Source organism: Mangifera indica, chromosome 11 (assembly GCF_011075055.1).
Source record: "Mangifera indica cultivar Alphonso chromosome 11, CATAS_Mindica_2.1, whole genome shotgun sequence".
Classification (NCBI taxonomy): domain Eukaryota; kingdom Viridiplantae; phylum Streptophyta; class Magnoliopsida; order Sapindales; family Anacardiaceae; genus Mangifera; species Mangifera indica.
The window spans coordinates 3754499-3782148 of NC_058147.1; the positions used below are offsets into that span (position 1 = coordinate 3754499).

Below are 27650 nucleotides of genomic sequence, written 5' to 3' on the forward strand. Positions count from 1 at the left end.
TCCAAAATTTACGCTCTTCATTGGAATTACACAATTTTTAATAATTTTTATATTTATAAATAAAATAAATTTTGATATAATAAACAATACATATTAAACCATCTCTAATTTTTTTTTTAAATAAAAATGATTTTAATTTCTTCTTCAAAACGTACAACAAAAGTAGAATATAAATTTGTATAGAATTCAAACTCTTTGAATAATCTTTATTACATGATTTTTAATAATTTCTATACTTTTCAAAAAATTACCAAATTTTTATATAATTTAAGAGACATATGAATGAATTAATCAATTTGTTTTTGAATAAAAATGAATTTATTTTTTTTTTAAAAATATTTAACAAAATCAGAATATTAGTACTATCTAGACATTCTAGGAGTTAGTAGAGTTAAATTTGATACACCGGAAGACAAAATTGTGACGTATAGCTAATGGGCCAGTATTGGTCCATTCAGCACTTTGAGTGCCCAGTAGAGATTCCTTTGGATTCACCCTGCAGGCAGCTGTCTCTGTCTCGTGGGAAAACGGGTTGCTCCATTAAATTATTAATTGCTTTTAATTGGTAATACATAATTTAATTTAATTCAAAATATGTTTATTTTACTAATATATTCATTCACATTATCACAATTGAAAAATATCCTTAAAAAATAAAAATCAAGTAAATAAATCTGTGAACTCACAAATTCAATACTTAGAGGAATTTTCAAGTATGATAAAAAAGAAATAATGAGTAATCATGTATAAAGAAAAAAAACGTTGACTTTTGAGCATGATAATGGTGGAGAGAGAACGCTACAATAATGAAAAGTAGAGGTACAGGTGTCGGCGCTTATCAGGCCCACGTGTCAGCCTTTCCAAAACTCACCTCTGGGAGCCTTTTGTGCCTGGTTGGGTTGAAACCACAAGGTTTAGTGCACGCTCCATGACTATCGGGTCGTGTACATGGATTCCTATTAGGTTGATTTATTAAATTATAATTTTTTAATATTTTTTAGTAATATATCGAATTAGTCTGTATGCCTTATTTTATGGCTTTGAACACCGTCCAACAGCTATACCTATGAATATGATACGACTCTTTTCTTTTTTTGTATTATATTGACACAGGTTGTATGTGACCTGGTTGGACACATTGACATCTAACATTAGGTATTTGTTGAAACAATGATGCAGTAAGCTTTGAAGTAATGACTTTGGCAAAATTGATGTGTGGTGGAAGGGAAGGGAAGGGAGAAGAAGGCTGATTGAGTCGACAATAACGGAGATCACCTTTTTGGAAAAATAATAAAATTTAAATTGGCAACACGTGTCACAACTCACTCGCCTAACCCCGCCTGGGCAAGAGTTAAAAACGCGGAAAAATTACGCACTCAGACGTAAACAAATCTAATGAGTGTACTAAAGTTGAATGACAGTTTCTTGTTTTTAAAAAAAATAGGTAGGCTGTTCCGTCCGCCAGAATCTGACTTGCCTAGAAAGTTCTTTCGTTGTCCAGCAAATCTGAAATCAAATATATGAACAAACAGCGTGGCGTTCTCTGTGTCTCCCTCCGTATCTTCCGTTGGAAAACGATTTGCGTGTTGCTTTATAATAACGATTAACGAATATTATACCTTACTTTAAAGTTATTCCCAGATAATCTCTAATTTTTGTTTAGGTTTTCATTTAAATTCATCTCGTTTCGAATCAACGCCATTTGTTCATGTGAAGTAGAAGCAAAGAGTTGTTTGGTTCTGATGAAGCCTTCGACTTGTATGTCTCTGAATTTGGATTGTTAGTGGTGGCTCTGAAGACTTTACAGGTTCGTTATTGATCTTGATTCTTTTGTGCATTCTTACGCTTTTAATTGAATTTAGTTTTGTTAAACCATCATTTATGTGTTTTTTTTCTCCGTTTCTTGGTTTATACTGTTGATTTAATGCTGCATTGAGTTGATTAGTTTTCGTTTTTATGCTTATAATTCAGTCGGTGAATTCAAGGCAAGAATAAATTATTTGTAAATAATAAAAGAGTTGTTTGCTGCATTTGAATAGGAACGAATTGCATGTTTTACTTCCGAGATTTTAGAGGATGATGTTTTTATTGCAGTTTAGAAGACGTTCAATTGCGGAGAAGAGTTTTGTTAGAACAAAATTAGATACAAACTTAGCAGTCATGACGTTATACTGATGTTTTGATTACTTAGATTTCTAAACTTAGCAGTTTAGAAGTCATGACGTTATAGGAAGGAATTGCATGTTGTATTTCCGATATTTTATAGAATGATGTTTTTATTGCAGTTTAGAAGACGTTCAATTCCGTAGAAGAGTTTTGTTATAACAAACTTAGATACAAACTTAGCAGCCAAGACGTTATACTGATATTTTGATTACATAGATTTGTAAAGGCTTCAGATAGAAGGGGAAAAAGATGAATCTTTCTGCTCTTTTAACTTCTGCTGGAATTAATATAGCCATATCTGTATCGCTGTTTTTGCTGTACTCTGTCTTGAGGAAACAACCAAGCAATGTTAGTGTGTACTTTGGTAAGAAGCTTGCCAAACATAAAGGTCATTTCAGCTTGGAGAGATTTGTACCCTCCCCTAGTTGGATATTGAAGGCTTGGGAAACAACTGAAGAAGAATTATTGGAGCTTGGTGGCATGGATGCTGTTGTTTTTATCAGAATGCTTGTTTTCAGGTGGGTTACTCCTGTAAAAATTCTAAACCACTGAAATTTTTTTTTGAATTTTCAGTGATTATAGAGTGATTTTGTTTATGATATGTCTTCTTTTTACTAATTTAGCTGACAAGGCAATGTAATTATCGTGTTGCTTTTCTGTACTATATCTATCATTGGTTGTGATGTACACGTGTGTGCCACTGATTTAGCTTCTCAGTGAATTTTTTAGTTCTGCTTACATTTTGCATTTCTGGCCTAGAAGTTTCCTGTTGCAAATACAAACTTTTGAACTGCTATAAAATCTTATTTAAGGTTTGTTTGATGTTGACTCACAGACTTGTTTTTATGCTTTTAGAGTCAGTTTCAACTGTTGTCCATTGTGGTTTTCTAATTGCTACTGCTATTTTTCCTCTCACCAGTATCCGAGTCTTCTGCATAGCTGCCGTGATTTGCATTTTTCTAGTGCTTCCAGTGAATTATCATGGGAAAGACATGATCCATAAGAAAATTCCTTCAGAATCACTGGAGGTATTCACAATTGCAAATGTAAAAGAAGGTTCAAAATGGTATGATTTATATTTTCTTTTATCAAACTACTTTACAGAAACATTTGTAATTTAATTCTTATATTGAATGATTCTCTAGCTACTGACATAATGATGCATACACACGAACTATTCAAAATGAATATATGGACCTAGTTCTCCTCTGTTTTCACAATGGAATTCTGTAGAATTTCTCTCTTTCTCTCTGTCTCTGTCTCTGCCTCTCTCTCTCTCTTTTTTTTTTTTAAAATTATTCATGTGATATAGGAAAGTGTGGAGAAAACAAATGATATTAATTGTAGGAAAAATATGTCAAACCTTGCTACTCTATGTATGCTAATAGACCATTGTGATTTTGTTGTGAACTTCATAAGAGGAATAGTGATTACTCATTGGTTGTTTTTCTTTTTCAGGCTTTGGGTCCATTGTCTTGCATTATATATCATATCCTGCTCAGCTTGTTTCCTCCTTTACTTTGTAAGAATGTAGAACCAGCGATTGTATTATCTCTTTGTGTGAACTTACAGTTTTTCTAACTATTACCTACCTATTAAATATATGTTTCAACCAATTTATAACCATCCCTACTTCCCTCAGGAATACAAAAGCATCACTAAAATGAGGTTGGCACACATTACCCGATCTATTGTGAATCCAAGTTACTTTACAGTTCTTGTTCGTGCTATTCCCTGGTCTCCAAAACAATCATACAGTGACTCAGTGAAGGAATACTTTATGAATTATTATGCATCTAGCTACTTGTCACATCAAACGGTGTATCGGATTGGTACAGTTCAAAAACTAATGGTGCGCATCTCCCTTGAGTGAAGTAAGACTATACTTAAACAATGGTTGCAGGATATTTTGGATAAAGGATTGATTCCCACTGTTTAAGTGTTTTCTTATAAATTACAGAAGAGAATTATTTTTCCAGGAGTTTGTGACATGTTCTAATTTTGTTCCCTGACAATGCTCAGAATGATGCAGAAAAGATTTGCAAGGTGTTTAAGCGTGTTCCTGCCGAGCACAACTCTAACTGGAATTCATTCCGATGTCATCTTTGTGTTTTAGCTTCAAATCCTTTGACGATTCTTTCTAATGAAACAGAGCGTCAGAAGGGGAATGTCAGATCTGATGTTATGGATTCAGCTGCCGAGAAGGTAAGAAATCGGGTATGATTGGTTTAAATACTCATGCTGTATTGTCATCAATGTTGTATATTTTAAAATATTGAATGACCATAATTCTAAAAGCTTAAGCTGGAAAAGGCCTAACACTAATATTTTAATTCTAGCATGCTCTCTCAAACAGAATAACTCTCATTCATGTCGGATCTGATAGTGGTAAATAACTATAATCCAAAAGTTTAATCTTATAAAATTGCCGGACAATGATATTTGTAATCTAACATTATACCTTTCTTGAAGTGTTGTCTCCTCAAAATTTTTTTTTTTGGGGGTGGGAGGGGTCATATTGTTGTTTCTTCAGTTTATGAATTAAAATTTATACTTTTCCTGAGATGATCAAGAATTATATAAGTAACAATACAACTTCATGGTTCAGAAAGACAGAAACACATTGTTCTTGTACTTAACCATTTTTCAAATTGGTTTTTTCCCCTGCAGGTTCAGTGAACAACTATTTTTACCATTAATTAACAAGATTGGGCACCATTGTGATGCTTTTTGTTTGGTAGCATTTAACGCTAGATATTAGACTAGTTGTCAAACAGGTCTGTTTATATTTGTACAGGTTAACATTATGATCTTTCTAATTTACCTGTTGGCTATTTGTTACAAATCATATCAATAGATCTTAGTGTCCTCTCCGAGTCAGAGGTTAGGAGGTTCTGTAGTTCATAGATTAATCTAAAATGTGGTGTATGTACCATGAAATATAAATATGAATTTCTGCATGTCAGGACAGTTACATAATTTCTATAATTCAGTTTGTTTGTTTGACCTATTAGTGTAGCAGATACTTATATCTATAAAGGATACTGTTGATGCTTTTTCACAGCTATAATCATTCTTTTGGTTTTATTATTTTTTTGTGTTTTCTGTGGTTTATTTTCTATCTGGAGATATATTTCTGAGAGATAGCAGGCTTAGTGAAGACGACAACTTTGTAGTGTAACTTAATTTGGTCTGCCAACAGGAGTATCCGACTGCCTTTGTTTTCTTTAAAACTCGCTATGACGCCATTGTTGCTTCAGAGGTTCTTCAATCAGCAAATCCCATGTTATGGGTGACAAAAATAGCTCCTGAACCACGTGATGTTTATTGGTCAAACCTATGCATACCGTATAAACAACTTTGGATTCGCAAAATAGCAATACTTCTGGCTGCTATTGTGTTTATGTTTGTGTTTCTTATTCCCGTGACATTTGTACAAGGTTTGACTCAACTTGAGCAGCTATCGCATGCACTTCCATTTCTGCGGGGACTTTTTAAAAAGTAAGTAAAAGTTTGAAACAATGTATGTATTAGTGTTATGTGTATTTATTGGCCATCCTGTAACATGTACTTTGGTTTTGTCTTATCTGCTGGTGTTGCACATGGTAGGAAGTGTCAAAGTTAAACATGCTGTTTTTAAGAACTTGACTTAAACTATCAAAATTAAACATGCTGCACTTAAGAACTTGACCTAGAGTTTCAGCTCAATCTAATGAATGGTGAAAGAAAACTTTATAAGAAAAATAATATTGATGTTACTATCCAACTCCAAGTATTAGCTTAATTGCTTAATATGAATGTGGCATGAATATGCTAGTTTCCATTTCAGCGCTGTGGATGGATGGCATAAGTGAAGCACATAACGCCACCTAGTGATGTAATATTAGACTAAGATTTTTGCTGTGGAGAATTTTGTGTTAGAGGCACTATGTTCATATCTAGAATTCTGGACCTCGTGTCATGTGTAGTATATGTGGATATAAGAACATGAGTCTTCTATTTGAGTAGGGACTGTTTTGCTAATTTAAGTCAAATTAAGTTTCGTGTCTGGTTTTGCTTTGTTTCAGTTATCAGTACATACAGCATATTACCTCTTTTACATGTATTATCCTTCTCTGTAATTTCTATTATTAGTATTTACATGGTGCTGCTGACTCTGCTGCCAGAACCTTATAGACTTTTGGGTTTTCCTTTGTTCTCTAAATGACTTGTTATTTTATTTATGAAAACGATAGGCATGGAAGACATTACACTTATTGAAATGAGAAGCCTTATTGAATATCATGGATTCTTTGCTCTCCTTTTCCCAACTTGTCATACTTTCTAGAGAAAAACATGAGATAGTTTAGCTGAGAGGATATGATGTAAGACACAGAGCTTCTGAACTTACCTTGTGCTTATATGCAGGAAATATGTGTCACAGGTGGTAACTGGTTATCTGCCAAGTGTCATATTGATTCTGTTTATGTATGCTGTTCCACCAACAATGATGCTATTCTCAACCTTTGAGGGCGCTGTCTCTCATAGTGGGAGGAAAAAGAGTACATGCATCAAAGTGTTGTACTTCACAATTTGGAATGTTTTCTTTGTCAACATCTTATCAGGGTCCATTATTGCTCAATTGAGTGTTTTTTCAAGTGTAAAGGACGTACCCAGACATCTTGCTGAAGCTGTGCCAAACCAGGTGCTGTTGCCATGGTTTTTACTTGAATATTTGGATTTATATTCAATACATTCTAATTATGCTACATTACTGCATAATCTTGAGTGAGCTTAGTTCTTGTTTTGGGTTACTCATAATCAACCTTTGTAACAAGGCTTCATGAAGTTATTGAGAGATTTTGAGCCCATTCTTAAATTTTAAATCTTCACAAGAAAGGAAACTTCTATTTCCTTCATTTTTTCCCACATAGCTGTAACATTTCAAAATTAATTCAAATTATAACATTGGTGCATGAATATCTGCAGGCTACCTTCTTCATGACTTACGTTTTAACTTCAGGGTGGGCGAGTTTATCAGTGGAAATTATGCAACCTTTTCTTCTTCTGTGCAACATTTTGAAAAAATTTATACTCCAAATGAAAGAAGATCCACCTGATTGCACTTTGTCCTTCCCTTATCATACAGAAGTTCCAAGAGTGCTTCTGTTTGGACTCATTGGCTTTGTCTGTTCAATATTGGCACCCCTAATATTGCCCTTGTTACTGATATACTTTGTACTTGCTTACTTCATATATCGAAACCAGGTCTGTATTTCTGATCAATGCTTTGCTTCTTCCTGTATGAACTGTTCTTTGTGTGCAAGAATAGTCTCCTAGGAGTCTTTAAAGATTTAATCATTTTGTCCCTTCAGAGTGTTTATGCATTTACCCTTCAAGTCACTAAATTTCCATATTTGAATATTCTCCTGTGGCTGTATGGAGTTGGGCTTGGTGGCTTTGGACATACCAAACTTGTTAGATGCGTCTGTTAGAAAACATGATTTTGAGTTGTTAAATATTAGTTATTTAGCTGGCTGTCTCTAGGTCATTAGTCATAAAGTTTTGGTATTCTTTTAGGAGAGATGTGCTGATACTCTTAATTTTGTCTTTTTCCAGGAATGAAATATGAATGAACTCCAATATGCTTAAGTATAAACAAATGCCAAAATGTTGATAATATGAAGTGCCACTTGATGCTGAAGTGATGCTTAATAATGTTTTCTACTTTTTAAACTTCTCAGTGGTCACCTAAAAGTTCCTTCTTTAGTCTACAAAATTCAGTTAATGATTGAAACTTTAGCAAATTCATGGTACTTCCTGAAGCATAAAGAGCTAATTGAGCCCAACTTCCTAGAGTAATTCAATGATGTGAACAGCTTTAAGATTTTTTGTTAGAAATACATTTTAAGGTGCAAGTACCCCATTCACTTTTATGTCACTTTCTCTGGTCTGGGAGTAAAATGTTGGGACTGTCTAGAACAAATGACGTGTTGCTATCGATTGTTGTCATACTCTTTTTTTTTTCTCTCTCTAAAGATTTATGTTTGTTTATTATTCTTAATATTTATCTTTCAGATTATCAACGTCTATATAAAAAATTATGAAAGTGGGGGGCAGTATTGGCGTATTGCTCACAAAGCAACAATTTTTTCACTTGTTTTGACCCAAATTATAGCTCTTGGAGTCTTTGGGCTGAAACGGTCACCGGTTGCATCTGGTTTCACTATTCCACTGATTATTGGAACTCTTCTATTTAATGCTTATTGTAGTCAGCGTTTTTCTCCAACTTTTAAGCAGCTTGCTGCTCAGGTTTGCATTAGCAATGCTTATCCCTCTCTTTCTCTTTCTTTTTGTGTGCCAAGTTTAATGACTTTAGTCATTATAGGTTTTTATGGACATGGATCGACGAGATCAGCAGGATGGGAGGATGGAAGAAATTTACGAACAACTGCAATCTGCCTATCCCAAGTTCCAGTTAAGTCGGAAATTGTGTAAAGCTGCACATAAGAATCATAATGAGAACTCCTGTAAAGATGTACATACAAATTGTACCGAGGCCAGGGAAAGCATTCCAGATTCAGAGGCAGTGCCGCAGCCAGGTTTGATTTACCTTTTTCAAAATACACTAAAGCTGTCTGGAATCAAAATAGAAAATTACTGGCTGTCTTATGGTTTTTATTTTGCAGTGAATGAAATAGCCTCGTAGATGGATATTGGTTTGTTCATCGATATTCTAAAAGTGGAGCTCATGGAACATGAAACTACATTAATTTCAAAATACGAAACCTAATGGGACTTTAAACCAGACCCTTCAAACCAAAAAATCTGGTGATGGTCCTTGTTTGTACTAGTGTTTTGAAGAATTACTATCGCAGAATGTGTTAAGGCCATGTACGGACGGTAGCACCAGGTGCAAATAGGTTCTTTTTCTTCATTGCCTTTTATATTTATATTTATTTGTATATCCAGATTTTCCTGTAAGTGTGTGTAAGGAAATGGTAAGAGGAAACTCTTTTATACTATGTAGTTGAACTCTGAACTAGAATAGATGAATAGAAGGGACAATGATTTTGACGCAAGCTCTGAACAAGCTCCAGAGATGTTACTAAGTTTTCATTTGATAACAGATCGGAGAATGAACTTGTAATTTAAGTAAATTAACTCTGTGAACTGTAGTTCTAATTAGCCTAAGTCTTCCTAATAAGCGTAAGGTTTATATCATGCATAATAACTACTTAAAATGACTTGAAAATTACCAATTCAAGCATGAAAGTGCCAAATGCCTTTTTCCAAAACTTACATATACAGACTGCTAAGTTCATATTAACAGAATGATGACTAATAACTGCCGTCAGGGGTGTAAAAAACTGGGTAATCATGCACCCCGGGTAACCATGCCTTTTTTGGATCGGTTTGTCATTCAATTCAGTTTTCAAATAATTTTGAACACCCCTGACTGACTTGCGGAAGATCTATTAGTTCCCTTCTCTGTCAATGCCTTCATCAACGCTTACATATGGCACAGTGAAAGAAGATGGAGGTTCTTATAGAAATAAAAAGAAAATAGTCACCCTGCACTTGGGAAGAAGCAGCAGAGACATAGATATAGTATGTTATCAAAGTACAAAGCAGAAACTCAAACTTCTAGATTTCAACTTCTCAGAATCACAGCAAAGTTTGATGAAATATGATCAATGTACAGCAGCAAAAATCTAACCGAATCTATATTCAGCATTTGTGGCCAATTAGGCATCTTGGTTAGAGATGGAATTCACTCCATTGCCATCATCATTTTTTTCCACTAAATTTCTCCACTGCCACAAAACTTGCATTAAACCACCGTTGGCAACATGCAATAGAAATACTCTCGTTGGAAGTGAAAAATATGCAGACATAAACTTTACAAGAGCAAAGAAGAAACCGATGCTCAAAAGATGCTGCTGCAAACCTACTCCCTGTGAGCAGCAAAAAGAAATTTACAAACCTGCAGCATATATAAACATACAAATATTAAAACACTGATTATACCTCTGATCTGCTAAACAATTCCTGTAACGTATCCCTCAAGAAGTCAGACAGAAAACAGCCAACAGCCAGACCCAATGGCATCACCAATTCTTGGTTTTGGGAAATGGAAAATAAAGCATCTGGTAAAAGGTTAAAAATGAACAATGCAACAAGTGACCACTTCAATGCCTTGTGTCCAAGAAGAACCATTTTCTTTAAAACTACAGTCTCGGCCTTCTTCCATGGAAAATCTTTCACCGACTCAGGAACCACTTTCCATAACCTCTCCTTAATAATACCCATTTGCAAGCTCACCTTATTTGGTTCACCCATTTGTGTCATCATTACTTTCCCCTGGAGTTTGGGATGGTGATGATGGGCACAGCACAGTGAACCCCATTGGATTTGAGAATTCTGATATTTACACAGTTTAATCTGTAAGTAAAAAGATAGAAAAAAAAAAAAACCAGCTCTTAACAAATATCCTTACAATTCACATGATGAATCCCAAAATTAAGTCTACATTCGTAAAATTCAAAATAGATCATCATATCAACGACTTCTAGATGGATCGGAAAATAAAAAAATTAAAAGGGCTGATGGGAGAGAACCTAGTGTGAAATTAACTCATTAAGCCTTTAGTTCAATATGAAGACAGCAAGAGTGCGTACCTGAAACTTCGGAGTGGAATACCATATAGTGGACGGCGGGAGCGCCATTGACGGCATCACTGAGCCTGCCATCTCTAGGGTTTATCAGGTTGATGGACATGTAGATTGGGCTCCAGCCCGAAAACTATCTGCCCTATTTTAAAAAAGAACCTGAAAGCCCAAACCTTAATAATCTAGCCCACTAGACGCATGGGCTTGTATTAGGAGACCTAACGTTTCCAGCTCTATCAAATCCTTCTTAATTCTCACGCATTTTATTTTATTTTTAATGACATTTTAGTGTTGTAAATTAAAAAAGTGGTATGGATTAACGGTTATTATATGCTTCTTGTCCTTCTTATAAGTAAAACAATTTACAACAAGTATTAATTTTATTCTGGTTATGTGAAATAAAATGTGCAGTGAATTTTAGAGTTGATAATTTTCAACACGAGCCTTTAACTTGATATAATATGAAAAAAAAAAAAAAATTAGAGTTGAGTTTTTCTTACACAAAATTTAACTCAAATTAACATGACATGACTTGAAACTAAATTAGGTTTTTTTAGGGTTGACATAAGAAACCTGAATTGATCAAAATGTTTAAAAAAATATTATTTTAGTAGAATTTGTTAAGAATAAATTAAATAAATGTTAAAGGAAAATTATCAACCATAATTGAAATTTTAACCCTAAGTGTTAACAAAACTAGTAAAACATTAAAATTTATAAGGAGAAGACTTGGATTCAAGTCTTTATTACGCTTGTGAAATCCTGACTTACCTGATACAGTGGTTATAGGTCTGACATTTTGTTCTAAGGTTTATTTGTTCAACCAACACGGACGAGATTCCCTGGCTAACAAAAGAAAGTTGAAATTTTTATAGATTATATATAATTGTATTTTTATATAGTTGTAATTACTTATATTATTCTTATTTTTTATTAAAAATTTTATTTTATTATTATATATTAAAAATGTGATCTAGTTATTAAAATTATTGATATGTTTTTAAAATTTTGATATATAATTTTTAGACAATTTATAAATTAGATAACATATTATTTTATGTGTTTTATTGATAATATATTAAAATAATTTGATATATAAATTAAAATACTAAAAATATTTAAATGAATAAAAATATTAAATAATTTCAAATCAATCTGAGTTATATCAACCCTACACATTAAATGATAGATATGATTTTAATTTGGTCAACTTACAGTTCAGAGTTTTTGACTTAAAACTTGAAAAATTTGAGAGAACTGATGACACGCTAGCCCTAGTTAATTCCGGCTGAGAAAAGATGACGGCAGAAGAGAAAAGCTAAGAAGCACGGAAACGCATAGCAGTGTGCGTTTGCACGAATCCGAAATGTTTCGGTTTCCGAAACGGCCGAAAACTGATATGAAACGTTTCGGGGCTGTTTCGGTAATTTTAAATAAAAGGGAAACACGTTTCTTAACCTAAAGAATTTCCTATGCATACCAGGATTCTGAAACTGCATCTTAAATGGATTCTAAAAAGATTTTGAAAATAAATAACAAAAATAGTTTTCTGTGTATAATAGTTTTTTGAGCGTCTTCTCTTCTTTACTGTCAATCTCCTTTGCCGTCAATCTACTGGGCGTTTTCTTCTTCTGCTGGGTGTCTTCTTCTCTTCTTTGCTGTCCTGGGCGTCTTCTTCTTCTCTGAAACACTGGCTGGAAGAAACAAATCTCTGTGAAAAAAGTATGAGTTTTCTTGCCCTTCTATGATATAAATTAATTTATATAGATTTGAATTAATGCATCTCTGGGCCAAGATTATAATTCTGCTTCGTCTTCCAGATTTGTTAGCTTTCCAAGATCTGTTAGTTTCCCAAGACTTTTATTTTATTATAAAACATATGTTAAATTATTATATATACTCTACATTAGCCTGTCTTTTGCTCAAAGTAGAATTAGACTCCATTAGCCTTTGCCGTCAATGCATGCTTTCTTCCAGTTGTGTCAACCTCAACCTTGGAATTCTAATTTATTATAAAATATATTTTAAAACATTAAATTATTTGCCCTATTCCCCCTAATATATATATATATATATATATATATATATATATATATATATTATATCAATGCAATTTGATTAATTTTTGGAATATATATATATCATGAATATAATTTGTAATTATAATTCATAATTTATTTTATTAATAATAATTGAATATTTGATTTTATATAATTTAATCGAACAATTTTATAATTTGTAAAAATCAATTATTGTATTTTTTTAATTAAAATATAGGTTATTATATTTTTTATAAAAATTTCATACTTATAAAAAAAAAACTATATTTTTTATATTTACACATTTTCCTATATTTTCGTTTCCTACTTTTTTAAGAAAATACGTTTCCATATTTTCATTTTCACGTTTCCACGTTTTCACGTTTTCGTTTTCACGTTTTCGTTTTCGTGCTACCTAGGAGAAAAGTAAATGGAAAGAATCATTGGTTGGCTCGAGCTGCCGAGGTTCTGTATAAACGTGTCAATTTATTTAAGTGATAACTGCATGCAAGATATCAAGAGCCACCAGTTCGTCATCATCTTCTGTAAAATAATGCCACGTTCCACGCCAGCTACCGAAGTTTATTTTCTTGTTTTAGTTAAACAAGGAAATATTAAATTAATTTTGCATTAAAGGGTGCCAGTAGGACAAGATTAAGAGACTTAATCATGTTATTTATTAAGTGTCATTATCATTTAATATAACAAACAAATTAATGAGGAATTAGTCGTCGTTTGGTTGTTGTCAGGGATGAGGCGCAGCTACCTCAATTACGGATGGCTTTAGGTGTTTTATTATCGTCATTGTGCTGCTAATAAAGTCAACTTTTTTGAAATCTTGGTTGCTTCTGTTGTGCTTCTTCTTCCTCTGGATATTCCTCCTTGCTTTACTTTTCACATTATTAATATTAATATAATTGTTTTTAAAATCAATAATTAAGATCATGCGCTATATAGAAACATTATATTTGCTGATATCTATTTTGAATATATAAATTATTATATACTTATATATTTTATGATGTGATTTATTATAATTTTATTTTTAATTTAAAATAACTCAGTTATATGATAATATATATAAAATATATATTTAAAATGGATACGTATAGTTTTATTGATTCAAACTTATGACATATTCCAGTATAGGGCATCCTGCTTTACTCATGAAAATGTAGTCGAAAACACATTTGTTCTTTGTGTTTAATTAGTAAGCCATAACAAATGAAAGACCTTCAATTACCAAAAGGAAAAAGAAGAAAAAGAAGAAGAAGAACTCTCACATGTCAAATTAAGTGGGAAGACAATCCAGATCAGTTTCACACGTACCTTACTAGGGTTGGATTGAGTTGAGTTTATTCAAACTCGAAAATAGCTTAAAAGTTAGATATTTGTGACTTTGAGCTTGAGTTCAAGCTTTAGATTATTTAACTCATCAAGCTCAAAAACATAAAAAATTTTGATATGAATAAACTAAAATAATATTGTTTTGATCAATTAGCCAAATGAAGCTCAGTTTAAGTTTGAACTTGATCTTGACTCCTTATAAGTGAGTCAAACTTGAACAACTTTGAGGTGAGCATAATGAACTCAAACTCAAGCTTATCTATACTTAAATCAAGCAGAGCTCGAGCTTAGGCCAATTCGAGATCGATTTGATTCAAATTCAACCCCATATAGTATAATTGACAAAAGAGAAACATATATATAATTCTTGCATGCTTTAATTTTTATGACCAGAAATAGAGACTGTGAAGAAATTAACAATGTGGTGGTAAGTAGTATGAGTATTGACTTATTGTTTTTGTTTGTTTTACAAGGGACCAAAGTTAAATTGCAATAGGCAGCTTGACAAAAACATATACCAGTTTCAGGAGTAATGTCAACCAATTCTAGGGCTTGCATTTTCAAGACAAAGACATCAGTTTAATTATAATCATTATACAACTGTAATCAACTGGATCATTATTTTTAGTCAGCTAAAAAGGAGATCTCTTTGACCTTCCCAAACACTACTTCAAACTAAACAAGGCATAGATTTTTACAGCTGGTCTTCTCATTTCATATAATCAAGCTCTGCAACTAACAATTTAAACTACTTCAACCTAATATAGGTTAAGTACTTGACTGCATTTCTCTGTACAAATTCAAAACAGATCTATCATACTTTGTTTTTTTTTTTGAAATTAAAATTAATAGTACTAAGTATTTTTCCTTTATAATGTAAAAGTAAAACTATACGTATAAATAAATTAAATAAACTTATTTTTATAAACTAAAATAAAATAAATTATGTATTTTTCTAAACTAAAGATAACTAATGAGATATTATCATTTCTTTTCTCAGATAAGTTTCAATATTTTCCTATAATATATAGTATTCATCTCTGGTAAGTATATGTATATATTAGCAAAAATATATAAATTGGCCTTGGTAAAAGGATCCAAAAATAGTCTACGCTTCTCCTCCCAATGAGAATGATAGTTTATAAACCATGTAAAATGGAAAGACCAACACAACAAGAAGCCAACAACATAACCTCATCTCCGCATGAAGGTCTATCATGGTTCCCATCATGATAGTGTTCAAGAACAACAAGCCAACAACATATACATGGTATCATCTCCAATAATGCAACTTCTATCATATGCCCATACATGATAGTGTACATAGAGAGCTCCCGAACATATCAACCAAAATAACCAGTAATTACTCTTACCAATAGTGTTATACTTAAGTTAATAACACATATAAACATGAAATTCCAACTCCCTAATTACCATCTTCATAAGAAATTTTGTCATTCAAAAAATAAGTGAGTAATTTGCACTATAATGCAAAAGCCATTTAACATGAATCCAGTCATTATTACCAGTTTAAACATACGAAAGAAATAAGTCAAAAAATAAATTTAAAGTGCCTCTGAGATTCCAACACCAGTCTTCCTATTCAGCTACAATTGAAACTATAACCATTTACATTTATTACTTTGTTCCAGAGATTCCTCAAGTCATTGTCGCATATTGGTGTGGCTCCATTGTTGTATATCTTCATAGTTGGGACCAACAGAAGAGTAAACCCAATTGCTCTCATCACCCCATCCAATGGTCTTCACGAGAAGCCATACAGTTATGTTGTTCATCAAATGTCCCCATAAAAGAACCCCATGGTTTAACCTTTCTGGGTTGCTGTTTACCATTTCTCCAAGGTCCGCCTGCAAATTGTTTTGATCTTGCAGCGCTGCGGTTCTGTTTACCATCTTCTCCAAGGGTTTGCCAGATATTGTTTGTTGGCAGCTGAATCAGTTCCATCCGTTGAAGAAGAAGAGGGCATACTGAGGGATTGCTCAAAAAATTGTGGATTTGGATACATGTCAACTGGAAACTGAGAGCTTGTCCTATTGTGTACATGCTGATCATCTTCAGAAAATCTTCCTCCAAGCTTGATAAGAAACTTTCTGATAGCTTCGTGATCGTTAAAGCGGTTTTCTTCATTTGAGTACGGTATTGGTGCCAGCACAGGCAGCTCTGGCCAGTAAGGGCTCTCGTTATTATTGTTATCAGGAGCCATGGGAATGGAATTTTTATTTCCTCTCTTCATCTGATCTTGCTTAAGGTTGCAACCTTTACGAGCCTGCTGTTCTTTGCGATGCTTACCAAGAAGCTTCTTCTTCAGCCTAGTATTCCAGTAGTTTTTTATATCATTATCAGTCCTCCCTGGTAACTGTGCTGCAATAATTGACCACCTATTCTTGCAAATAATGTTTTAATCATCAATAAATTGGATAAAAATCTTAATATTGATAGAAGAAGATAGCCAATAAGTGATTGAAGAACCAAATTAGTACCTGCTGCCGATACTGATATAGAGGTTACAGATTATGCTATCTTCTTCTTCTGAGAATCCTCCATGCTTGATATTGGGGCGAAGATAATTTAACCATCTTAAGCGGCAGCTCTTGCCACATCTCTTGAGACCTGATGCAAATGCAACCATAGAGTAATTATAAGATTGATTTGATCAAAATATATATAAAGAAAAAGGTTTCAGTACCGATTTTCTGTGGCAAAGCGATCCAGTTACCACCAGTCCCATGCTGCTCGATGTAGGACTTCAGTTTGGCATCTTCTTCTGGTGACCATGGGCCTTTCTTCACGTTTTCTTTGTCACAGCAAGGAGCTCTCCCCATACTTCTTCTTTGTTACTTTGAGCACTACTCTCCACTGTTGATATTTGTTATTTGATAACAATAATTATAAGAGAGAGAGAGAGAGAGAGAGAGGAGTGTATATATATAATTATAAAAGATGGAAGAGGATAAGCGTGATTTTGTGCCAAAAAGACATAGGTCTCTGATCATTTATATAGAAAATTCGAGAAATTGAAAATGCCAGAACAGAAAGTAGGGTTTTTTCTTCTTGTCTTTCATGGTCAAGAATCAATTGATTTATAAAGGGCTACTGTTTTTCTTGGAACTGTAACTCTCCAATGTTCCTAACAATGGTGTGACAGATTTTGACACATGAATAGAATCAGTGTATAGTGTGATTCGTTATGCCTTCATATCTACTATTGTTATTGTTATTATATTCAATCTATCCAACCTTTAGGAATTCAACCTAGAGAGCATCATAAAAAGTTAATCAGCAACGAAATTTTCTCTCATGTATGTTATGTGTAAGTACCATAGAATTTTCATACTGTGTCTGAAAGAGAGTCAAGAAACGTCCAATCATAAAACGGGGACCTCTTAAACTGGCATTCAACAGAAATGAATGAAATATTATTAACATTGTTGAAATGGAGAAAAAGGTCAAATCCATATAGGGATGGTAGCAAGGTTTAAACTAGTAGAGTTCTAGAAGAACTAATAAGGAGAATGCACTTGGAGATATTGAACAATGTGGAAAATTGAAGGGAAATGTCCTTTTTGGTAGGTGACCAAAAGACCAACAAAAGCTGAGGAATAAACTTCACAATAATTGCAATATTTTTCCTTCAAAAGTGGGTAATGCGCTACAAGTTTGCTACTTGTTTCATAATTGATCAGGTCTATATATACATACAATATATAGAATGATTTGCTGCAGGACCTCAAAATGTTGTACTGTCTTGTTGTTGCTTTGTCATTTGAGTAGTACTATATACACAAACAACAACTTATCATCATGTTTTTAAATAGTTAAAAATTAAAGATAAAATAATATCTAATCACATAATGACACATTATTATTTGTGCATAAAGTTGTAAACAAAAGTTATGTATATAATATTATTGTTGTCATTTGGTTCATTTCGATTATTCTTTCACATGCATCCTCAAACCAAAGTCTCTTCGAAGAAATTTGAGTTTATTTTGAAGGTATCCAAATTATTCACTCATACGAGTTGTATAAAGATGTTAGACAATCTATTCCTGGGATAGAATGTGCTGAGTTATAATTTCTCCATTGGTAACCATATCCCTTGAAAACTTCAATGTGTTTGGACATACTAGGTGGAATAAGATATATTATGAGTGGACTTTTAAAAAAAGAAATTAAAATCGAACCCTCTTATCCTCAATTCTAGGTAAGAATTGAGGTGATCAATTCCAAATAAGATCTGATTCTTACTTTGGACCAATATATAATTGGTTAATTTCTTATGACAACATTTTTTTGTTTTCCATTAAAATTAAATATTTCTTCATTAGAGTTTAACTCAAACCCTTATGTACAAATAATTTTCATGTAACCTATTGCAATCACAACTTTCTACCAAAACAATTTTAATGGTGCAATACACACTGTTTGTGGACCATTAAATTTACAATTTTCACCAATAGAGAGCAATTGAACAATATTACTTAAACCATCTGCTTAAACTGTAAATATCTTTCGCCCTTTCTTCATCTTCCTAAGACAAATGGGACAAGCTCCAACTTCTTTTGCAATCCTAGCATTACTCTTATGACTTAAGCATAAGATCTAATCAATCATCTTCTTTCCTCCTTCTCTTGCTCCCTCTTCATGTCCGATATGTATCGAAAATGATGGTGTTTACATTAACCTCATGGATGAAGGTTTTGAAGTTGTGTACTCTAGTAGTTTACAAGAACCCCTTGACCAGTCTTTGTCTAGTGATGCTCCAATCAACATCATATTTGATTTTGTATATCTATTTGCATCCTATTGGTTATGTTAGGGATGCAACATCCCAAACCCACAATATATTGCGCAAACTCAATTAATAAGAAAGCACACAAGTATTTAGTTCAATCCATTGATAAATAATTCTTTACAACTTTTAAAGGAGAAAAGTCATAAAACTTTTTTAGTAACACTTAAGCCCAAAAGCCATTCAAACTTAAAAAACCTATAAACCTAAAAAGCCCAATTACACCATTTTAATAGCTATTAGTTATTTAATTAATGTCTCCTTATTTTTTAAATTACCCGTTTAGAAACAAAACAGCAAATTTATAAGAGGAAACTCCTTTATAACTCTTCTAAATAAACAATGTTGATTGGAGCATCACTAGGCACATACTGGTGACATCTGTTTCATTGTACACCTTACCTGACTTGTGCAAGCATATAAAAAGCTTTGTGTTGAGGAGCATAAGCAATGGATGTGCACTTGCTAGAGTGAAAGTCAAATTTGTGTTTGTTATATACTCTTAGGTTGGGTAACATATACACATGAAGCATCTTAGAAAGCTATAGTCAAGTTTGTTTTGAGTTATCTTCTCTAGAGGAGATATGTTGTCAAGGACTGAAGTAGATATCATATTAATCAGCTATGTTGGTGTTAGAGAAACTTCCCACCAGTATTCTAAACGCATGTTTGCTTGTGCTGTGAGGGTTAGGCTTGTCTCTATTAGATGCTTGTGATTTTTATTAATTTTGCCATTGTGGTAGTGTGTGTAAGGACAAGAAAACCTATATGCCATTTCATTTTGTTTAGGATATGCAGAAAAATAATGAATTCTCCTCCCAAAAGGGCAAAATAATCTTTTTACATGTTTTTGTAGTTGTATTTGAGTGTGGCATAGGATAAGTCTTGATTTGGACATGTATTATGAAATTTTTAGCTGATAAATAGTTTGATATGAAAAATATATATCCATTCATTTGAAACTACGTCAACCAAGTGGATAAGTGTCATATTGGAATATTTAAAACGATGCACAATTATGCATATTTATTCAATCTATTATAGAAAAAAGATTTATAAATGCATGTTATCGTTGGATGAGGGATTGTATCTCATATTTTCTTTACTTTGTTCTTATCTAAGTTTTGAGAGAGATATTTACCTTCATTTAGAGTGCAATTCCAGTTACTGATAATGCATTCAAACAGTGATCTATGTAGAAAAAATGTATATCTATTCATTTGAAACTACGTCAACCAAGTAGATAAATATCATATTAGAATATTTAAAACGATGTACAATTGTGCATGTGTATTCAATCTGTTATATAAAAAAGATTTATAAATACATGTTATCATTGGATGAGGAATCGTATCTCATATTTTCTTTACTTTGTTCTTATCTAAGTTTTGAGAGAGATATTTACCTTGATTTAGAGTGCAATTCCGGCTACCGATGATGCATTCAGACAGTGCAATTCCGGATTCCAATCTGCTTGCATTGGAATCCAAGCAGGAGAGATTTCCAGTCTTGTTACGATGGCTTTGACTGGCTTCTATGTGCTGTGCTAATCTAAAAGAATGACTGGATGAAGTGATTAGTTTTTTTTTTTTTTTAATAACGATACATGTGTTTAACAAAGATGATGGATGATATGGTCATGATCCAAGAATACGTATATAACGGTAGTATGCATGATATGTTAGGTAATCGTTTGTTAAAGAGACGTAGAAAGAAAATGAAATAGGTTGACGGAAAGATTAATTTGTGATGCTCTGTTGATATCTTTACATGTTGAATAAAGTACCCGGATTTTCATTTTTTTCAATCTGTTGAGATGGGTGTATTGATAAGCCACCCATCAAAGTATATCAAAGGAGGGTCGCAATGGAAATTCACCCAAGCAAGCAGTCAAAGTGGGATAGAGGAGGATTATTCATAAGGGAAAGAGAGGAGGCAAAAAGAAACAGGAGAGTAATCAGGAAATTAGGGGGCTTAGGCCTGGGGAGGGTTCGACTCCTCTGTTGCCGGAATTTCATTGTCAACTGCTGTCTTTTATTGAATTGAATTGCTAAGAAACTAGCGATTGTATAAACACTTATTGAATAAATAAAAGGAGTTTGCTATTGATTCCTATTCCTGTCTTGGTTGTTCTGCAAAACCAGGTACTTATCAAATTCTTAGAAACTCCGGTAGAATCATTAATTTAACAAGTGTATCCAAAAGTAAAGTGAAGATCTTTTCATTCACAGACATAGGCAATGCTTTTTTATTCAAGAAACCAATGAATTTATAGTTCTCTATAAATTCATTTTATTTCAAGTGGAATCTCAAGAGTCCATTCTTTCTTATCCTCGATAAGACCCGTTTGAATTCCCACAAGAGTCCAGTACAGTTGCTGACACGCAGAGCCAGCCCCCGTTTTGAATTCAGTTCTGCATAGTTTCAAGCCATGTGTGGCAAAACAAGTTAGAGATAAAGCATGAGAAAGAAACCATACTATTGAACTGCTAAATACCTTCTATTTTGATATGTAATACTGCCTACTGGAACAACTACTACAGCAGTTCCAGTGCAAAACACTTCATCAGCTTCAATCAATTCATCCACTGGAATTACACGTTCCTCAACCTGTTCATTTAGGGAAAATTTTCAGTATCCATTATTGCTTATAAAAATCATCAAAGAAAATGATACCATTTACATTAACGATACAAAAATTTAGAAAATGGGGTTAGAAGCACCTGAAAACCATGATCACGGGCAATTTCGATGACACTTTTTCTAGTAACTCCTTCGAGAATAGTTCCATTTGTAGCAGGAGTCGAAATGACATTGCCCTGGAATGGTAATAAAAGCATATGAGCCAATATAAGATGAACTGTGGAATGATCATTTTATCATATAAATATTTCATTACTCCAGAATGTGTCGACTGAATGATCATAATTGTTAAGGAAACACCATATATGTTAATATTAATGGCAGAAGTTGATTTGAACAATACCTTGACAATGAAGATGTTACAAGAGGAGACTTCCTCCAAATATTTCCTATGTACTGAGTCAAGATAAAGAACTTCTGAAAATCCTCTGTTTTTGGCTCTGGTTAATGGTTTCAGAACCTGCAGTAACGGTGTGACAGTGGCATATAAAAGAATATTGACGTATTGAAGTTTGATTTTACACACAAAAATCTAAAATTAATCCCCAGAGTTGAAGAGATTTTGCTTACAGGCGCATAATTGCTGATTGTTTTCACATCTCCAGTTCCCCCGGGAGTAGCACGGACAAAATCTTCTTCAATATGCAAATTCAAGGGCGCTGAACCCGTCTGCATCCACAAATAGTAATATTCAAGCCCTCCTAATCAAACTCAAAATTGAAACGAGTTACGAATGAAATAAAATCCTGCCTTGAAGTAGTTGCCAACAGGGGAAGCATATACAAGGAAGGTGTATTCAGGTGCCGGAGCCAAACCCAATATAGGGCCGCTTCCCACGAGCAAGGGCCTTATGTACAGAGAGCCTTTTCCAGGAGGAGGAACCTACTTATAGTCTTAGCGTTAGTTTATAAAATGATAATAAAACCCACTTCAGTATGGAGGATTGTCATTGTCTTCAGAAGGAGAATTACCCAACGCTTGTTTACAAGAGCAATTTGTTTCACTGCATTGACGAATTGATCAATGGAAGGTGAAGGCATACACATTCTTTCAGCTCCCATCCTCATGCGCATGGCGTTTTGATCAGGGCGGAATAGAAGAATACGCCTATCTTCTGTCCTGTATGCTTTTGTTCCTTCATAAAGTCCCTGAAAATGATACACAAACACTTCCATGTTTTACCAAATAAAATTATCCATGCACTAAGAATTTTATTCAAGCTGATGAAGTGCATTAAATATTGATTTCTGAAAGAGGAATTCAGCTGTAGCTTGCCTGTCCATAATTTAAGACTCCGGCTGCAGGGTTCAACTCAATGTTTCCATAGCGGCCAAGCTGTCCTTGTTCAAAATTTTGATCTTTAGAACATTTGGCGATGTACATGTGCTCAGCTGGAGTGATACCAAATCCAAGATTGTCCCAGTCCAAATCAGCATATTCATCATCACTGCAAGCATGATCATCCAACAACGACTGAAAATAGAAGCACAAGAAATTCTAAAAGGAAAGAGACTAAAAATTAATATCACTGAACTGCTTTTTGCAGTTACCAGTAATCAGATAGCTTTTGTTCTTGTTGCAGAGAGGAAGCACCCCCAGAATTGTAGCAATAATTAGTTCCAAGCTGCAAACATGAAAATGATACATATATATATATATATCAGTTTTATATCCTACTGTAATGGCGTATCCTTCAATCAATTGGATAAAAAAAAATCAAATGAGACTTCTGTTAAATGATCAAACTCTAACAGACCCTGAAGGCTTCTGTCAGACTAATCCATTCTCTTATTTTATATTATTTCACCGTTTTTTTACATCATGGGCACTCTTTCTATTATCCACTCCTAATAATCATGAAAGTGGAGAAGTAGTTTCTGGCTTTACAAAAATACAAGGGCTTATTCATTAAAGATCCACGAGAAGAAACGCCAGAAAAGGCTGCCGTTTGCATTACCAGACTGGAAGAGAACAAAAATCCATCAAACCCACCAAAACAAATCATCGAATAAAGCAAATCTTTTTTCTTTTTCAAAAAAAAAAAGTTTCCATAATAATTATGAAAGAACAAAAATACATGTCAAAAAGAAGATGCGGCAGCCAACCTTCAACAAAGAAGATCCAGAACACAATGACTGAGTTAATAAATCGCGTAAGCATGCATTTCTCTGAATCATGGTTCTGCCACAATAAAGAATTGCACTCTAAAATTTCGGATGAAAATAAGGATTTTCACTCTTAAATTTAAAAATGAAAAGGGAAGAACGAAAGAGAATTGCAATTTGCAAATAAGGATGCAATCTTTGGAAATAACTATTGTATCAAAATCGCCATTATGATCAAATATAAAAAGCACTAAGGCAAGGAATCTTGTCTATATAGGAAGCCGACATTGAAAGATACCATAGAATGCAATGCACAGTAATAACTGTAACTAAAATCATACAAGGGATAAGCCAGAAGTGGCGAAAGATATCCAAAAGTATCCGCACGTCAGAAAACTGATGGGTGGGGGTAGTTGTCAAGTTTAAAATGGATGTTGCTCCAAAATTTAATAGGCTTAATACTATTTATCTGGTGCAATCATAATTCAGAACGAGCTGAAATTCTTCCCAGCACTTTTATAACACGTGGCGATGGCACATATGTTCATTTCATTGTCATCACTTTACAGTTGAGAACAAGTTCAGAGGGATGTATCAGTTGAGAGAGGCTTTTAGATGCAAATGAAGAACCTAACTCTGATATTAAAATGATATTGAATTAAAGATAAATACATGTGAATCACGAACATAATGACATGGATTATGGTGATGGCATAGTCTGGAGATGAACATGAAGATGAAGATAAGATCTTCAGTTAAGATATTAACTAAAATTTTGCAGGGGCCCATTGCCCTCATTTACATCGCGGCAAGCTTATCAATAATTTTGAAGATTTCCTTCACCTAACATTTTTTATTTCTCAATATAAAGGAGAGGGGCTCAATTCATTCTTTAATCATTTAGTACGATAGAAACAAGATCACTCAACTCAATCCTAGCCATAACACATTTCTCTTGCCTTTCACATGCATTTATTCTGTGCCTTCAACGCGACACTAATAACATTTAAATGATAAATGGGAGAAGGAGCCTCATCCATAACATTAACCTACACAATGTTTTTAGATACATCAAAGCAGATGGATTTAATGAATCTCAACAGTCCAACCCTTCTTATCCTCAATTATGCCCCTCTGAATTCCAACAAGAGCTGAGTGAAGCTCCCCACACACAGATTCAGCACCCCTTTTGTACTCAATTCTGAATATATGAAAGTAGTATGTGTTAATACATAATTATGGCTAAATTATTTTTTCTTAATATATTATGTATTTCTGATCCCTGTGATGAGAAGAAAAAAGTAAAGTCTATAAATATATTTAATTACCTCTTGTCCCGATATGTAATGCTGCCGACAGAAGCAATACCGACAGCAGTTCCCGTGCAAAATACTTCATCCGCATCAAATAACTCATCAATTGGAACTGCTCTTTCCTCAACCTAACATGGGTTGGGAAGTATTCACAGTATATTTACTTTTCAGAAAGAATAAGCTGAATTAATTTTGTTCTAATCTATATATATAGCCCGGTAAAACAGTCACCTGGAAACCGTGATCTTGTGCAATTTCAATGATGCTTTTGCGGGTAATCCCTTCAAGAATAGTCCCATTTGTAGCAGGAGTTGATATAACGTTGCCCTGGTACATTTGAAGGATTTGTTTAGATCTACAGGCAGCTAATTAACTTTTATAATTTTTCTGAAAATTACCTTTACAATGAAAATGTTACAGGAGGAGACTTCCTCCAAATTTTTCTTATTCACAGAGTCAAGGTACAAAACGTCAGAAAATCCTCTGATTTTTGCTCTGCTTAGTGCTTTCAGAACCTACAGATGATAGAATTAATGATATATCACAACAAACAAACCTAGAGAAAGATTTACAAAGAAACATGAATTCCGTTAAAGTTTGAGAGGAAGAACTTACTGGCGCATAATTAGATATGGTTTTGACACCTCCAGCTCCGCCAGGTGTGGCGCGATGAAATTCATCCTCCACATACACGTTCAAAGGAGCCAAACCCTCCTGAATAAAGAACGAGAATTATTTGAACTCACCTATTCAAGGTCAAAACTGAAGCAATGTTCAAAAAGAAAAATTACCCACCCTGAAATAATTGCCCACGGGAGAGGCAAATACAAGAAAAGTGTATTCAGGTGCTGGAGCCAAAGCCAATATGGCACCACTTCCCATGAGCAAAGGCCTAATGTATAAGGACCCTTTTCCAGGAGGTGGAACCTGCTTAATTACAGTTTTCTAAGCAAAATGAAGAAACAACCATTCTAGTGTTCACTATCTTTACACCAAAGAAGAAGTTAATTACCCAACGCTTATTGGCAAGAGCAGTTTTTTTCACTGCATCAATGAATTGATCGATGGAGGGACAAGGCATGCACATTCTTTTAGCGCCAATGGCCATGCGGATGGCATTCTGATCTGGACGAAAGAGAAGAAGTTGTCCATCTTCTTTTTTGTATGCTTTCAGACCTTCAAACAGTCCCTATAGATAGTTATTGGCAACCCATAATGGAAAGATTTTGAATCACTCAACGTTAAAAAGTGGTATTTGAGCATGCAATAAGCTTCAAACTTATATAAATAAATAAAACAGCAGCTTGCCTGCCCATAATTTAAGACTCCTGCTGAAGGGCTCAGCTCGATCTTTCCATAGCGAGTAAGCTGACCTTGTTCAAACTTGCAGTAATCAGAACATTTCATTGAGTACATTTAATCAGTTGGCACAAGACCGAATCCAATATTATCCCAATCCATGTCAGCGCACTCATCGGCACTGGAAAACAGAAGTTGAAACCGTAAGGATAATATATAGAAGCACAACGATGAGCATCCAAGCGATGTTGTACAGCGTAAGTTTAATATGAAGTTACCTGTAAGGAGATGGTTCGTAAACTTGCTGCAGAGAAGATGCAGCTTCAGATGTATAACGGTAGTAAGTTCCAAACTGCCGAATATGCAAAAATGGACCAGTTCACTGCCTTAAGTCTTCCAATTCAAAGTTTCAAAAGGAATATAATAAAGCATTAAGATATCAAAAGTCAAACCTTTGGAACAGCAGAAGCAGGGCGTAAAGATTGAACCAAATTACGAGGGCATGCTCTTGGAATCATTGTAATTGCTCTTGACTAGCCTCTTATCAATCTTTTCCCTAGAAAACCAAATAAATAAGAGTTGGGAAACACTGAACGTAGATGATAAAAGTCCGGCCTTTGGAAGTTGGATTGGTGGAACAGGAGAGGAAGTGCCAATACATGCATCTGTAGACGTGACAAAGTTGGCGATGATCATCCAATGCATAATTAAGTTGGCTCACAGATCAGCTAAGATAAGAGACGTGTCATGTGACTTATCCCAAGAGAAAGGCCACCCCTGTCTCTCGATTTGCCCGGTTCTCCCTCATCCATCATCGCCTCAATATGATAATTGAATCAAATCATAGTGCTTACCTTGTCAGGATATTTTCTCTTTATTGGAGAGACATTATTTTCGAAAAATCAAATGCTAAAATAATCAACCGAAAAGATTTGCTAAAATCAAATCCACCTTACTTTTATTTTAGCAAACAAACATTATCTCACCTCATAAATAGTAAAATCAAATCTCAAAAACGATAATTCAAACCCTTTCTAAAAACTTTAAAACAAGTTACAATAACCACTTTCGTTATAATTACAACCATCATCGTTATTATGTGAGTATTTATTATTGTTATAGAATCATGATATTTAAATCTAATGCTTACAATTGAGATGTTATACTTTCACCTTATCCGAAGCTAACATCACAACATTTATTATAAATTATGAAACATGATATTATAAACACAAAGTAGTGATTTGGGAAATATAATTCGGAAATAACTACAA

The 27650-nt window shown here is 33.7% G+C and overlaps 4 protein-coding genes and 1 pseudogene across 9 annotated transcripts; 1 reads left to right on the forward strand and 4 right to left on the reverse strand.

The window, feature by feature from the left end:
- The first annotated feature begins 1380 nt into the window (after window positions 1–1380).
- Window positions 1381–9170, forward strand: LOC123229199 (CSC1-like protein RXW8). 4 transcript variants are annotated; one of them, XM_044654845.1, is made up of 12 exons: window positions 1381–1807; window positions 2383–2684; window positions 3086–3232; window positions 3625–3688; window positions 3809–4018; window positions 4189–4383; window positions 5369–5667; window positions 6574–6850; window positions 7135–7413; window positions 8224–8457; window positions 8534–8747; window positions 8835–9170. In XM_044654845.1, exons 2-12 carry the CDS (start codon window positions 2416–2418, stop codon window positions 8852–8854), a joined length of 2208 nt encoding a protein of 735 aa, XP_044510780.1. In that variant the 5' UTR covers window positions 1381–1807; window positions 2383–2415; the 3' UTR covers window positions 8855–9170. The 4 variants fall into 4 exon arrangements, with proteins under 4 accessions (XP_044510780.1, XP_044510779.1, XP_044510776.1 ...); XM_044654844.1 differs by having other exon boundaries at window positions 1382–1807; window positions 2095–2684; XM_044654841.1 differs by having other exon boundaries at window positions 1382–1807; window positions 2286–2684.
- A 495-nt stretch (window positions 9171–9665) lies between these two features.
- Window positions 9666–10979, reverse strand: LOC123229200. 2 transcript variants are annotated; one of them, XM_044654847.1, is made up of 3 exons: window positions 10827–10979; window positions 10177–10590; window positions 9666–10103 (listed from the first exon to the last, which is right to left on the reverse strand). In XM_044654847.1, exons 1-3 carry the CDS (start codon window positions 10896–10898, stop codon window positions 9894–9896), a joined length of 696 nt encoding a protein of 231 aa, XP_044510782.1. In that variant the 5' UTR covers window positions 10899–10979; the 3' UTR covers window positions 9666–9893. The 2 variants fall into 2 exon arrangements, with proteins under 2 accessions (XP_044510782.1, XP_044510783.1); XM_044654848.1 differs by having other exon boundaries at window positions 10177–10569; window positions 10827–10954.
- A 4888-nt stretch (window positions 10980–15867) lies between these two features.
- On the reverse strand, window positions 15868–17082 carry LOC123229634 (annotated as a pseudogene).
- A 4118-nt stretch (window positions 17083–21200) lies between these two features.
- On the reverse strand, window positions 21201–24290 carry LOC123229222 (branched-chain-amino-acid aminotransferase 2, chloroplastic-like). The gene is made up of 11 exons (XM_044654879.1): window positions 24106–24290; window positions 23765–23840; window positions 23210–23283; window positions 22935–23106; window positions 22631–22807; window positions 22410–22541; window positions 22230–22328; window positions 22003–22119; window positions 21740–21835; window positions 21514–21626; window positions 21201–21430 (listed from the first exon to the last, which is right to left on the reverse strand). The coding sequence occupies exons 2-11, from the start codon at window positions 23834–23836 to the stop codon at window positions 21304–21306; spliced, it is 1179 nt and encodes a 392-aa protein (XP_044510814.1). The 5' UTR covers window positions 23837–23840; window positions 24106–24290; the 3' UTR covers window positions 21201–21303.
- A 410-nt stretch (window positions 24291–24700) lies between these two features.
- LOC123228908 (branched-chain-amino-acid aminotransferase 2, chloroplastic-like) lies at window positions 24701–26974 on the reverse strand. 2 transcript variants are annotated; one of them, XM_044654400.1, is made up of 10 exons: window positions 26829–26974; window positions 26655–26728; window positions 26386–26557; window positions 26090–26266; window positions 25873–26004; window positions 25693–25791; window positions 25476–25592; window positions 25309–25404; window positions 25093–25205; window positions 24701–24965 (listed from the first exon to the last, which is right to left on the reverse strand). In XM_044654400.1, exons 3-10 carry the CDS (start codon window positions 26491–26493, stop codon window positions 24851–24853), a joined length of 957 nt encoding a protein of 318 aa, XP_044510335.1. In that variant the 5' UTR covers window positions 26494–26557; window positions 26655–26728; window positions 26829–26974; the 3' UTR covers window positions 24701–24850. The 2 variants fall into 2 exon arrangements, with proteins under 2 accessions (XP_044510335.1, XP_044510336.1); XM_044654401.1 differs by having other exon boundaries at window positions 26090–26253; window positions 26829–26973.
- Between the last annotated feature and the right edge of the window lie 676 nt (window positions 26975–27650).